Source organism: Pituophis catenifer, unplaced genomic scaffold (assembly GCF_029215685.1).
Source record: "Pituophis catenifer annectens isolate HBS135680 unplaced genomic scaffold, rPitCat1.0.hap2 SCAF_1, whole genome shotgun sequence".
NCBI lineage: Eukaryota > Metazoa > Chordata > Lepidosauria > Squamata > Colubridae > Pituophis > Pituophis catenifer.
The window spans coordinates 193,420,400-193,433,751 of record NW_027256881.1 but is presented as its reverse complement, the minus strand read 5'-3'; the positions used below and the strand labels follow the sequence as shown (position 1 = coordinate 193,433,751).

General features: G+C 41.2%; 1 protein-coding gene across 1 annotated transcript in view; it reads right to left on the bottom strand.

The window, feature by feature from the left end:
- PDE11A (phosphodiesterase 11A) overlaps nucleotides 1–13,352 on the bottom strand; it is a 169,979-nt gene that overhangs the window by 80,586 nt on the left and 76,041 nt on the right. Inside the window, exons 3-4 of the mRNA XM_070956878.1 lie at nucleotides 5,995–6,084; nucleotides 1,868–2,008 (exon numbers count right to left, since the gene is read on the bottom strand). Of these exons, the coding sequence (XP_070812979.1) occupies nucleotides 1,868–2,008; nucleotides 5,995–6,084 (231 nt within the window). The remainder of the gene's footprint in view (nucleotides 1–1,867; nucleotides 2,009–5,994; nucleotides 6,085–13,352) is intronic.

Here is a 13,352-nt window from a genome sequence, read left to right as displayed (position 1 = left end):
GTCCCATGGTATCTGCATGGCCAATTTGAACTGACAATATTAGTGCATTTCAGGTTCTTTCAAATAAACAAGGTCATCTATCAGGACCCAAAAAACACAATTTCTCTGTCACAGTGCCTGACACCTGGAATGAAAATGTAGGATCCAATTTGGGTTGATCTCCGGACCAGAGGCTTAGTCTTCTGAGCTTTCGGACTCATGCTAGAACTCATCTTCAGGGAACTTCTCTCTCACCGGAATATGTACACCAACCCAGATTGGATCCTACAACATTATCCTGGGAGACGTATATTTGCCTTCATTTGTGGAATGAAATTCCCTCAGATCTGAATGTCTCCCACCCTGTTGTCTTGCCAAAGGCCTATAAAGGCCTGGCTTTTCTCCCAGGCCTTGGGCTAGAGTGCTGGAGTACCATTTGCAAGATGTTAGTTACTGGTGGGATTTTTGGGGGTTTGCTGTTTTGGTCTTCTTTCTTGGTTTCTATTAAATTGCTTTTATATTGTTTAGTGTAGTGTGTACCAAATACATAAATAAATTTGGTACACAACATTTGGTGAACCCAAATGTTAGACTATCAGTGTATCAAATTCAATATTGTTTAAACTAATCTGAAGTAGCTCTTAAGGTACCAATCAGAAAATTACCAATCAGATATGCCAGGAATTGTAATCTGCAATGTTATGTACATCCTGACATTGAACTATGACTACACTGACCATATTTGCTGGAAAAAAACAAAGGACAAACCTGAAAAGGGGGCAAATCTGAAAGAGGTTCATAAGGATCAAAACAAAATAATTTATAACAAAGGAAAACTCAAGAGCAAAACAAAAAAAACCCCAAAAAACTAAAGGACAGCTTTCTGAAATAAAGGCGTATCCTTTATAATATAGATTTATGGTCATTCTAAATATGATCCTTTCCCAAAGCTCAGTAAAAGAAAGGTTGTCCATTACTTTCAGTGGATTATATATTCAAAGGTCAAGGATCTAATTGGTTGAATAATAAGCTACAATGCCTTCAAAAATATTTTTAAAAACATAGGCTTCAACAAATATACCACCATGTGTATGATCAGAAACTAACATTTTTCTCTAGTTTAACAATGCAGAAGGGCTGCAAATGTCCAGTCATTCCTTTGTTGAACTTAGCACCTTCCCAGTTTTAAAGGTGAGCGGGGGGAACAAAAATGATTGCTTGGTGGGTTAAGTGAAATCACCCCCAAAACCTAGACTGTATAATAGAAAATGAGCAACACTTCATTCCATTCCTACTTGTTGAATTTATTTGTTTGTTTATTTATATTTCATATTTCTTAATAGCAGTAGCACTTAGACTTATATACATACCACTTCACAGTGCTTTACAGCCTTCTCTAAGCGGTTTACAGAGTCAGCATTTTGCCCCCAACAATCTGAATCCTCATTTTACCAACCTCGGAAGGATGGAAGGCTGAGTCAACCTTGAGCCTGGTGAGATTTGAACTGCAAAATTGCAGGCAGCTGGCAGCCAGCAGAAGTAGCCTGCAGTACTGCATTCTAACCACTGCACCACCTTATGGCTCTTAATAATCCATCTCCTTTTTTCCTCTGAAATGGGAATGTTCCCGCATAAAGAACAGTTGAGCACAAGAATCTACACTCCCTTTCCACTCAGGCTTTTATCTCAGCAAAACCAGGTATTTTGAGTATCCAATTGTTCACGATTGTTCCACCTTATTAGCTATCTGTTTCAGCTTAGTCAACCAAAAACTTAGTACCATACAAATTTTAAACAAATTTTAAGCACGTGCTGAATGAATAAATAAATACAAACATCACGACACTTACATAAAATACACTTTTCAAAATGTGAAATATATACTTACTGGTGATTCAATGTCGTCAAGAAGCAATACCAAACAACGCTCACACTTGAGTAGATTCTGGGCTCGATGCATAATTTTTTTCACAATTTTCTCCAAGTCTGTCTGTTCTTCAAAGAGATCATTAACCACCTCCAGCAAGGCCTTCATACATGGGATGGAAATCGATCACAATTGGTTTCCAAAAGTAATGAATAAATGATTGCGTAATATTTCAAAAAAGAGCTGTAAAAAGAACCAGTTACTAACACTCTGGGATACTGGTTACTTGTAAATGAAATGTAGATGCACAGTCATTCCATAGATATCAGGACATGTACATATGGAATGTTCTCAGTTTAGTTTCCCTGTAAGAGACTTGAATATATTTCAACTATTTTTTAAACTATTTCTGATTAGGGAATGTCCTAGGGAATATTAGCTTTCTGTAACAACTAGCAAAGATACTTTGACATATCATAATGACCCTCAGAAAATAATAATAAAAATAATCATCTAGTCACATACTTATGCTAAGTATAATCAAGCAAGTTTGATATAAACCTATGTGACCTTGTGTTGAACATGAGATCATTATTTTTTCTTTCATGGCAATTTGAAAGTAGAGGTACAAAGCGTTAATTAATCTCACAGCTACTTCACTTCAGATTGTAGTATCTAATTTATGTGTTTCACAAGGCAAATTATAACATAACAGATTAATTCTCAGTGGCAGTCTACCAAATTTTTGAGATAAACTAAATATTAAGTGATCTTGAAAAGTATTAGTAAAGAACAAGAAAAAAGCCCAGAATAGCTTTTCTGAATGTTTCAAAGTAATTATGTGGAAAAGAAAAAAGAATCCTTTCTCATACAGAATTATAGCCTTGATAATTATGGTAGTGAAGCTGAATAGATTTCAGGCAAACCAATACCATGCATTTTACATGGGATTTATTTCAGTTAAGAGTGCTGAAGAAAACAAGAAGTATGCAAACATGACACAGCACCCAGTGTGAATACAGAACAGTGTACCGATGCCGATTTCTGCTCTTATTCATAATGCACTAATGAAGGCAGAAGTGGGCAATCACCAGCTGAAGAACAGCAGAGATTTTTTACAGAAAGATGCTAAAAGTGCTAGGAGTGGCAGAAGAAAATTTTCTAGTCCTGCTTTTTTCCTCCTTTTGGGGGGTACTTTCAAGGATAGGATTGGGCCCAGAACTGCTGACTACAATATGAAAGGGAAAAAATGGTGAACGAATACAAATGCAAGTGACTGGACAGGTGGATTGACTTTTAGGATTTGTTACATTTGGAGGGACTGAGGGCTGCAAAAAGGGTGAGACATGTCACCCAAGAGGACAGGCAAGGGAAATTTCTGGATGCTCCTTTTTTAAAAATTGTGATTTCATTACTATAGGAGATATACAATTTTCAAAATGGTATCTCCAAGAAAAATGAAAGTCTACCCTTCCTCATGTCTTCCTAGTGCATAGAAAAATGTCAGCATAGGGATAACTATCTGCCATGTTCATTTAGTTATGATTTTATGATCCCACAGGACAACTTTTAGGTTGAAGAAGAATTAAATTAAACTCATGGTATTAGGAACATGAACTTTTCAGCAAACTAGATATTTTAAAAGTGCATTTTAATGCCTAGTAGATTTATTATCACATAAGCTCTTGTATCTTAAAGTCCACTACTTAAACAGGCAAAATGTTATTCTCAGCAGTCAGTTTAGGTTCAGTGGACTCTATTTCACAAAAATATATGTTAGCCAATATATCAACATAGCTATTATTTTAAAAGCTGTTTTCACAGAATATGAACTAGCTCTCTTACTTCTCCGGGGCAATGTTTCTGAAAGTGTGGTACTAGGACCCCCCCGGGGGGGGGGAGGGTCCGCCAACACCTTCTAAGCAAAATAAAATCAAAATCAATTATTTGCTATCTGATGTTAAAAAATTAATACCATCTTAAAATCCCACCAAACAATCATGAGATATTTAATACGGTAAAAATGTAACCCATCCAAACAAGAGCTTTCTGGGGTCCTCCATAATTTGTAAAAGTTGGAAAGGGCCCTAAGAGACATTGATCCAAGAAAAGAATAATTCAAGATTTATATATTTATTTATTTATTTAATTTATATGCTACCCGATTCCCAGATTTGAGCATGGAGAAAGTGATAAACACATGTAAAGATTCCTTACTGCACTGGGAAAATGTAACCCCAGGTATAACAGGTACTTCTGAACTACTTCTCCAAGTGTTCCTTACTACTTCCTACAGTACAGCAGTATCTAGAACGCCAAAAGTTACACTATGGTATTTTTCAGAGTATATAGAGATTTGTTATGGGTATTCATTTCTAAAGAGCCTTCTTTAAAATCATCTTTAGAACCTTTTAAATAATGGTACTTGGGTTAATATTAAAATTTTTGGATAGATTTACATTGAAAAATCAAATAAATCAAATAAAAATAAAAATAAATAAAATAAAATAAAAAATATACAAGGCCAAGTTCACCCCAATTCATAATATGATCATATGGTACTATAGCAATTAGTCTTATTATTTGGACTAGATACTGGGGGGAGGAGGGGAGGGAAAATACGTGCTAACTTCATAAGGGATACTAATTACCAATGTTTGCTTTGAATAACAGTAATAATTTGAATGATGAAGTCTCCCCAAAATGGGGGTAAAAATAATTTGTATTTCTTTTCATGAAAGCTGTATAAGGACTAATAATCGAGGCTTTCTTCTTTCAGAATCTCTTGCATTGTGATATCCTTGCACAAATTTACCACAGGGATCCAAGTTTGGCAAAGTGAAAGAAATGTGCAGGAGAAAAATGCTACCTCTCCTTTAAATTTAGGGATGATTTTTCTTTTAGCTATTTATTTATTTTTTATGTTCCCACATTATTGGAATTGTGGTATGAATTATTTTCACAAACTAATGAAAGCTCAAGTTATGTTAGTATTCCAAAAGGAAATCATCCTTCTAAGATATAGGCATTGAGCTCTTAAAGTAAACAGAAAAAATAAGAATTGGGTTTGCACAGCACCAGTCCTAAAGACAGAGTATATATTAGCGCAGTTGGGGTAATGCGTCTAACATTACTATTGTGATTTTTTTTTCTTTAAATTTTTTCCTTTAAATTTTCTGGAAACAAAAAAGAAGAAGCAACTAGCAGTGGAGAAAAAAATTAAAAATTAAACAAAATGAACATGATTATGACTGAATCCACATAAATTTCACGAATGAGGCATAGCAAAGCCAATGGATGAGGAAAATTACTTTAGAAGGCTTCCCCCCACCCCTTATTCTTCTTGCTTCCCACTATGCTCCCCAATATCATCCATCTGGTAAAGAGACAAGGGAAATCAAGGAAACTGAAATGTCAAAAAATAAGACCAGAAATTTTATATCTGCTATAGTCAATTTCGTAAGAGCAGGGGAGACATCTCTGAACAGAGTATGTACTATATTCTCTTAGGTTATGCACTATAAAATCTTGAAAAAATGTTATTGTTTGTTATTTAGTTTAAAAGTGTTGGCACAGTATAAGTAGAAATGAATTTCTGTAAATACTAGCAATTAAAATATAAGGAAGATAAATCATTTGGATGTAAGGAGAAGAATGAGAAAATAGGAAATAACATTCTATAGACTTCTTCATATGTATAAACAAGCAAATTCCACAATTCAGTATAGCTTATTCCCAGGGAAATGTGTACAAAGATGCTAACTCATTACAAATGCAGCCAGGTCTATTTTCAGGATCATGCGGCTGTAGCAAAAATCTCTCTACTGCAACCACACAGTCTTGAAAAATAATGCGGCTGCTTTAATAAGCTGAACAGAGTACTTGTGCTCCTGTATGTTTCAAAGCAAGTTTTTCCCAATTGAATTTAAAGAACCGCACAAAACGCTTCACTGGGTAAAAATACATATGGCAATATTAAAATATAAATACAAATTATGAATAATATCAATCATTTTGCTGAAACTACAGATTACCGTAACTGTACAAATAGTTATGCAAATCATCACTTGTTCTTTTATCACATGGTAAACCAGATGCCACATGAAATAATATTAATGATAGTTATTCTTGTTGTTATTCTGACTTACTCTGCTTCTATCGTACTCCTTCCTGGAAGCAGCAAACAATTGAGCATTGGATATGGCAATACCACAGAAGGGAAGGTACATTTCCATTACCTAGCACATAGAGAAAGACAAGGTCATCAAATGTTCTTTGTGAAATTACATGTGTATCAGCAATCTCATTTTCATAAAAGATATATCAGAATATCAGCTAGTCTGACACCAAGCTTACTTATACAGTTCCCTGCAGAGTGAAAATTCCTGGATAAGAAAACACAACCACCCCCCTGAAGAATCAGGCCCAGCTCTTTTTGTACCCAATTTTGTAGGGTGCAATTCAACTCCTCAGATATTTTCTAACAGATGTTTCTTAATTATGACAATGATTCCCCAAGACAAGATTGTCAAAAAACAATTGCTACCAACCTGCCTTCCATTGAGGACCTGTATACTGCACGAGTCAAAAAGAGGGCTGTGAAAATATTTACAGACCCCTCGCATCCTGGACATAAACTATTTCAACTCCTACACTCAAAACTATAGAGCACTGCACACCAGAACAACTAGACACAAGAACAGTTTTTTCCCGAATGCCATCACTCTGCTAAACAAATAATTCCATCAACAGTCAAACTATTTACTAAGTCTGCACTACTATTAATCTTCTCATCGTTCCCACCATCCATCTCCTTCCACTTATGACTGTATGACTGTAATTTTGTTGCTTGTATCATTTGTACCCTATGACTATCATTAAGTGATGTACCTTATGATTCTTGATGAATGTATCTTTTCTTTTATGTATTCTGAGAGCCTATGCACCAAGGCAAATTCCTTGTATGTCCAATCACACTTGGCCAATAAAAAAATTCTATTCTATTCTATTCATGGTAAGAATCTTCCTACTAAAATGCATAATCTTAGGCTAGACTCAGAACACTGGCTGCCTACCAGAACATACACAATAGGGAGGGGGGGAAAAAACCCTGACAAGAAAGCCAGTTTGTGTAATGGTTGAGGTGCTGGCCTAGAAACCAGAAGGTATTGAACTCTATCCCACCTTAGACATTAAAAAAAATGGCTGGGTGACTTTAGCCAATCACACTCTCTTTCTCTCAGCCAATTCACCTCAGATGATTATTATTGTGGGGGAAATAGGAAGAGGAAGAAATACAGTTACAATTTCTTCCTTGGGGTATATATTGTAATAAAAAAGGCAGGTTAAAATATTGTGGTAATGACAATAACCCCCAGTGAAACTCTACCTTGATGAGGTTGTGCGGTTTGCATGCTCTGAGGAAGATGAGAACTATGCTAGAGGTTCAATCGTCATGGACAGGTCTCCTCAGATAAGCCAGACAAAGAGTGTCTCTCCCATAAACAATACGGTGAGATATAACTACAGAAATTTATACCAGACGAGTCATTGCCTGGGTCAACAATGACCATACTAGGTGTAGGAGTTCTTAGACATCTGGTCACAAGTGGACTATAGGACTCAGGACTGTTAACTGAGCAACCAGGGCTAGCAGCTGTAGGATTACTGGAAAAAGTTGCTTACTCATCACAAATATACAAAGAAATTATGATTTGCTATTATAAATCAAATCCAATGAAAAGAGGATGTCTGAAAAGAATGCACCAGTTCTCGAAAGAACATTCAGATTCTAAAATAACAGAACAAATCAACATCAATTTATTACATGAAATAAAGGATTCACAGAAGTAGAACTGGAAGTACATAAATGGTCTACCCAGGACAAAGAAATTGAAGTCTTGCAAGAAATATGTCAGCCTCTATGATGCTTGCTTGCTATCAGCTGCCATAGTAACGAGGAGGGGGGAAGATTGGCATTTGGGTGGGGAAATGAGCTGGAGTGAAGACGGCCTGTGTGAACAAAATGGGCGTTGGTCTTACCTGATATGCCCTTTCTGTGATAGGTGGGCATGGCAGTCATGCCTGGGAGTGACACTGCCTTGCTCCAATGAGGCCGAGTCTGCTGTAAAGTTCTTAAGTCCCGCCTCTTCCTGTGTAGTCCAGTTTTGAGACAAGGTAGATCAGCAGACTGTCGTGTCTGGAAAATTAGAACATACATGAGATGCCCATGCCCAGGAACGGCCCAACAGGGAGGGGCTGACTACCATGCCCACCTATCACAGAAAGGGTGTATCAGGTAAGACCAACGCCCATTCTCTTGACAGTGGGCACAGCAGTCATGCCTGGGACATACCAAAGCCAATGTCCTATAGGGTGGGATCAGGCCGGACCCGGGAAGCAGTCTCCAGATGAACTCCTTGCAACACTCTCCTTCCAAATGCCGCATCAGTCGAGTCGTAGGTATGCAACCGGTAATGCCGGATGAACGGAGTAGGAGAGGACCAGGTGGCCGCTCTGCAAACTTCCTCCGGGGGGCCCTGGTGGACCAGGCCGCTGATGTGGCCGCGCTCCTTGTGGAGTGTGTCATAATATTCCGGGGAACCGGCAAGGCCTGGACTGAATACACCGTAGCTATGGTAGCCCTGATCCACTGGCCAATGGCTGAAGAAGACAGCTTGGCGCCCATGGACAAGGGCTGGAAGGCAACAAACAGGGCTTCTGCGCGATGGAAAGAAGATGTGCGGGCAATGTAGATCTTAAGGGCTCTGCGAACGTCTAGAGTGTGCCATGTCCGTTCTAGTCGGTGCTGAGGAGAAGGGCAGAAATTGGGAAGAACAAGTTCCTGCGATCTGTGAAAGACAGAGTTGATCTTGGGAATAAATGCCGGATCCAGACGCAAGACCACCTTGTCCGCATGAAAAATACACAGATCTTGACGGACTGACAGGGCCGCTAATTCTGAAATCAGGTGGGCTGAGGTTATGGCCACCAGGAAAGAGATTTTGAAAGACAGAAATTTGAGGTCCACCTCCCGAAGAGGTTCAAAAGGGTGCCTAGTGAGTGCTGACAATACCTTGGTAAGGTCCCAAGTAGGGAACCTGTGTATGACTGGAGGCCTGAGGTTTGTAGCTCCACATAAAAAACTGCGAATCAAAGGATCTTTAGACAGCGATACAGCTAATGAGTAAGACAGAATAGATGAAAGCGCTGATACCTGGCGTCGTAGAGTATTCGGAGAGAGACCTGAAGAGAAACCGTCTTGTAGGAAACCAAGGATTTGAACAACTGATGCTGACGTGGGAACTATAGTGCGCCGCCTACACCATTTGGAGAAAGCAGTCCATGTGGCGTCGTAAATACGAGTCGTAGATCCTTATCGAGAGGTCTGAATTGTTGTGATGACATCCGGGGGAACTTGAGCCTCTGTCAAGAGGAACTGCTCAATCTCCAGATGGCTAGCTGGAAGGGCTGTGGATCTGGATGAACTAGCCGTCCTTGTAGCAGAGACACCTGACTGTCGGGAATCCTCCAGGGAGGGGCCACTGACAGGGACACTAGATCCGCGAACCAAGGATGGCGAGGCCAATGGGGGGGCCACCAGTACCAGTTCTGCCCCCTCCCTGATTAGTTTCTGGACCACCTTGGCTATCAGAGGGAACAGAGGAAAGGCGTAGAGAAGGCTTCCCTTTGGGCACGGGTTGCGTAAGGCATCTATTGTTTCCGCCCCCTGACCTGGAAAACATGAAAAGAAACGGGGTAGTTGATGGTTGACTGCTGAGGCGAACAGGTCCACCTGAGGATGGCCAAACCTTCTGGAAAGCTCCTGGAATAGACGAGGGTGTAGGCTCCACTCTGCCAGGTCGATTGGATTGCGGCTGAGGGAGTCCGCTTGCACATTGGACACCCCCGAAATGTGTTCTGCCCTGAGAGAAATTAGGTGGGACTCGGCCAAGAGCCCCAGCCGAAGAGACTCCTAGCGGAGAACTCGGGAACGGGTCCCTCCCTGCCTGTTTATGTGTGCTTTGGCAGTGATGTTGTCCGTGAGAACTAGGACATCTCTGCCCTGGATCTGGGCCAGGAATCCCTGAAGAGCAAGGAAGATCGCCCTGAGTTCTAGGAGATTTATGTTGAGGTCGCATTCCGGAGGGGACCACCTGCCTTGAATCATGTGCATCTCCAGATGAGCTCCCCAACCTACTAGGCTGGCGTCCGTCGTTATGACTAACCGTTGTGGTTCCAGGAATGAGCAGCCCTTGGAAACATTCTCTGGTGTCCACCATTTGAGAAACTCGACGGCGTTGGTGGTCAGATGTAGGAGGGAGGTTGAGGGACTGTTGAGGTTCCGCTGGTACGTTAGAAGAAGCCACTGCAACTCCCTGCTGTGAAGACGAGACCAGGGTACAATACCATAACAGGACACCATCTTGCCTAGCAGGCTAGACAAGCTCAGTAGGGAAGCTGACCTGGACTGAATAAACCTACGAGCCATATCACAGAGACTATCGATCCTGGGATAGGAAAATCTTAGCTGACACCGTATCGATTACAGACCCTAGGTGCTGAAGACGGGTAGAAGGAGTCAAGTGACTCTTCTTCCAGTTAATGGAAAACCCATGAGTCCTTAGGATATCGAGAGATGTGGCCACATCCCGACGAGCCTGAAGCTCAGATCAGGAAAGGATGAGTATATCATCCAAGTAAAAAAGAATCCTGACCGGAATGGAGGAAATATGAGAATTAAGGGCCGCCATAATTTTTGTAAACGCCCTAGCCGCTGAAGATAAACCAAATGGAAGGGCTTTGTACTGGTAATGTTTACCATTGTAACAGAACCTGAGGAATCTACGATGGGCAGGGAGAATAGGAATGTGTAAGTAAGCTTCCGTTAACTCAATAGAGGACATAAAATCTCCTTCTCTAATCGCTAAAAGAACAGTGTGGAGAGATTGCACCTTGAACTGGCGGTAAATTATATACTGGTTCAAGGATTTTAAATCTAGAATAGCCCTCCAATCCCCCGAAGGTTTCTGCACTAGGAATAAATGGGAATAGAATCCCTGACCTCGTTGGAGGGAAGGGATGGGTTGGATGGCTATTATCAGCAAAAGGTGTTCAATGGCGGCTATAACACGAGCATGTTTGGCTCTATCCAAGGACAATTGTTTGTCCTTGGATAGAGGACAAGAAAACAATTGGGAGGGTTGGAGCGGAACTCAAGAGCTAGGCCGAATCTAATAGTATCTTTAACCCAAGAATCTGAAACTGTGTTATCCCATATGTCAGCAAAAAGGGATAACCTGCCCCAATCCTAAAATCAGGAGGAGAATTAATGGGCTCGGCGAAAAGGCCGGCCTCTGGAGCCTCTGAATGGTCTCCTGGAGGAGAACCTGTACCCCTATCTGACCTGAGAGTCCTGTTGTTGAGATCCTCATGGATGAAATGACCAAGTGGAACATTGTTGGTAGAAACCGGAATCGTGGGCCCAAAAGGATCCCGAACAAAAGGAAGTCTGTGGGCAGATCTCCAACCTCCTAGAAATAGATGGCAAGATTTTACGATGGTCTTTAGTCTCAACCAGGAGGGGTTCTAGAGGAGCCCCAAACAACTTGTTACCCTGGAAAGGAGAAGAAGCTAGGCGCCATTTTGCTCTTTGATCTGCCTGCCAATTTTTGAGCCAGAGGAGATCCTGGATGTAATTGAAGAACCGATAGCTGTAATATATTTGAAAAGTCAGTTGCCAAGTTATAGAAACGTTTGTCCAGTGAATTAGGAAGAGGACCTGTACTTGGGAAGTTCCATTGTCTCTGAACTACATCTGAAAACAGCTTGGGAGCAGGAACAACTTCAGCTTGGACAGTGGATTCCAGAAAAACAGATGTTGTTCGATCAGAGGACAAAGAAGAGGAACCAGAACTGGAACTGGGAACACACATACGTGTAGTGGTTTGAGCTTTGAATAACAAGGATCTAAACATCTGAGGCTTGAATAGGCCCACTAATGCCGGTTGGTCTGGTTCTAGGCCTTCATCCTCAGAAAGTTCTTGATCTGGAATGATCTCACCCTCAGATAGTGAATGCCTATGAGAATGGCCCTGATGGCTCTGCATCTCTGAAGCCTCAGAAGGAGCCCGCTGATGAAGACCTTCAGCAATACCCTGACGGATGGCCATAGAAATGAGGGAGGCTAGAGCAGGAGAAATTTCTGGAACATCTTGGGCAGGAGAAGAATGACACCCCCCCCCCCAGTTTCAAAACCTGACTGAGCAGGTGCAGTCAGAGCAACCTCTTGAGTTTCAGCTTGATTAATGCTGGACTCTGCTGTGGACACTGGAAAAACAGTGGAAGCATCTACCAAATTTGTATCACCTTGCAATGATCTATCTGGAGATAGAGAAGTATGAGATGACTGTGATCTAGTAGCTTGAACATCTGTGGGAGGAGCCATTACAGAGAGCGAGGAAGGCTGGGATGGGCCTGGGGCTTTGTTCTTATCAACTTAAACCTTTTTGAAAGCCCTTTCCATGGCTCTGTGGCGTCTTTCCTCATCTTTAGAGGATTTAGATCCTTTAGAGGCAGATGATCAAGCTATTTTAGCAGAAGGGTGTGTGTGGGAAGAGCAGCCTTCCCCTGGGTCAGGCCCATGCTGTTGTTTTCTTTTGGATGACTTGCGAGAAGCCTTAGAAGGAACAGCGTCTGCCATTTTGGATTTCCAAATTAAGTTTTCAGAGAGTTTTAAAGACACACAAGCCTCCCACAGCACAAATTAGAGAAAACAGCCACCAAATAACAGATTACAGGAGCCAAGTTGATAGAAAAAGTCCCAAATACTTGCTGTTGTATTTGTTTTGAGAATGCTGGGATCGCTAGCTGTCCGGCTTGGCATGACAAACACAGGCGCAGTAAGAACTTCGTGCCAATCAGCTATAGAGCCGAAGCCCTTGAAACAGCTCACAGCCCTTCAGAAATCCTTCAGAATTGCCAAAAAAACGGCTCCACAAGGCTCCAAATAATTTTTATGGGCTCAGAAATGCCGCGGAGCAAGCTCGTGGGTGGAAGAAATTTTTTTTTAAATGGTTCTGCCAGCCGGCAGACCCAAGCTGCTCCAGCGGCTCAGAGCGGGGTCTGGCAAAAGCCTTTCTCGCTCCAGTTAGAGTCAATTAGAAATAACAAAAAATAAAATAAAATAAAAAAGCAGAGTAAATACTCTAAAGATAGTAGAGAAACTACAGACACGACTGTCCCAGAGAAGACCAAGTCGAAAAACTGGACTACACAGGAAGAGGCGGGACTTAGGAACTTTACAGCAGACTCGGTCTCAATGGAGCAAGGCAGTGTCACTCCCAGGCATGACTGCCGTGCCCACCATCAAGAGAAAAGGAGGGATGCTCTCATGATCTACTGTGTAGCTGAATGGAGTTGTTTATACCCATCAAGGTCAACCGTCCCGGAATACCAGATGGGCGAAAACACCTGAAGATGTGCCCCACATGACACCATATGGGAT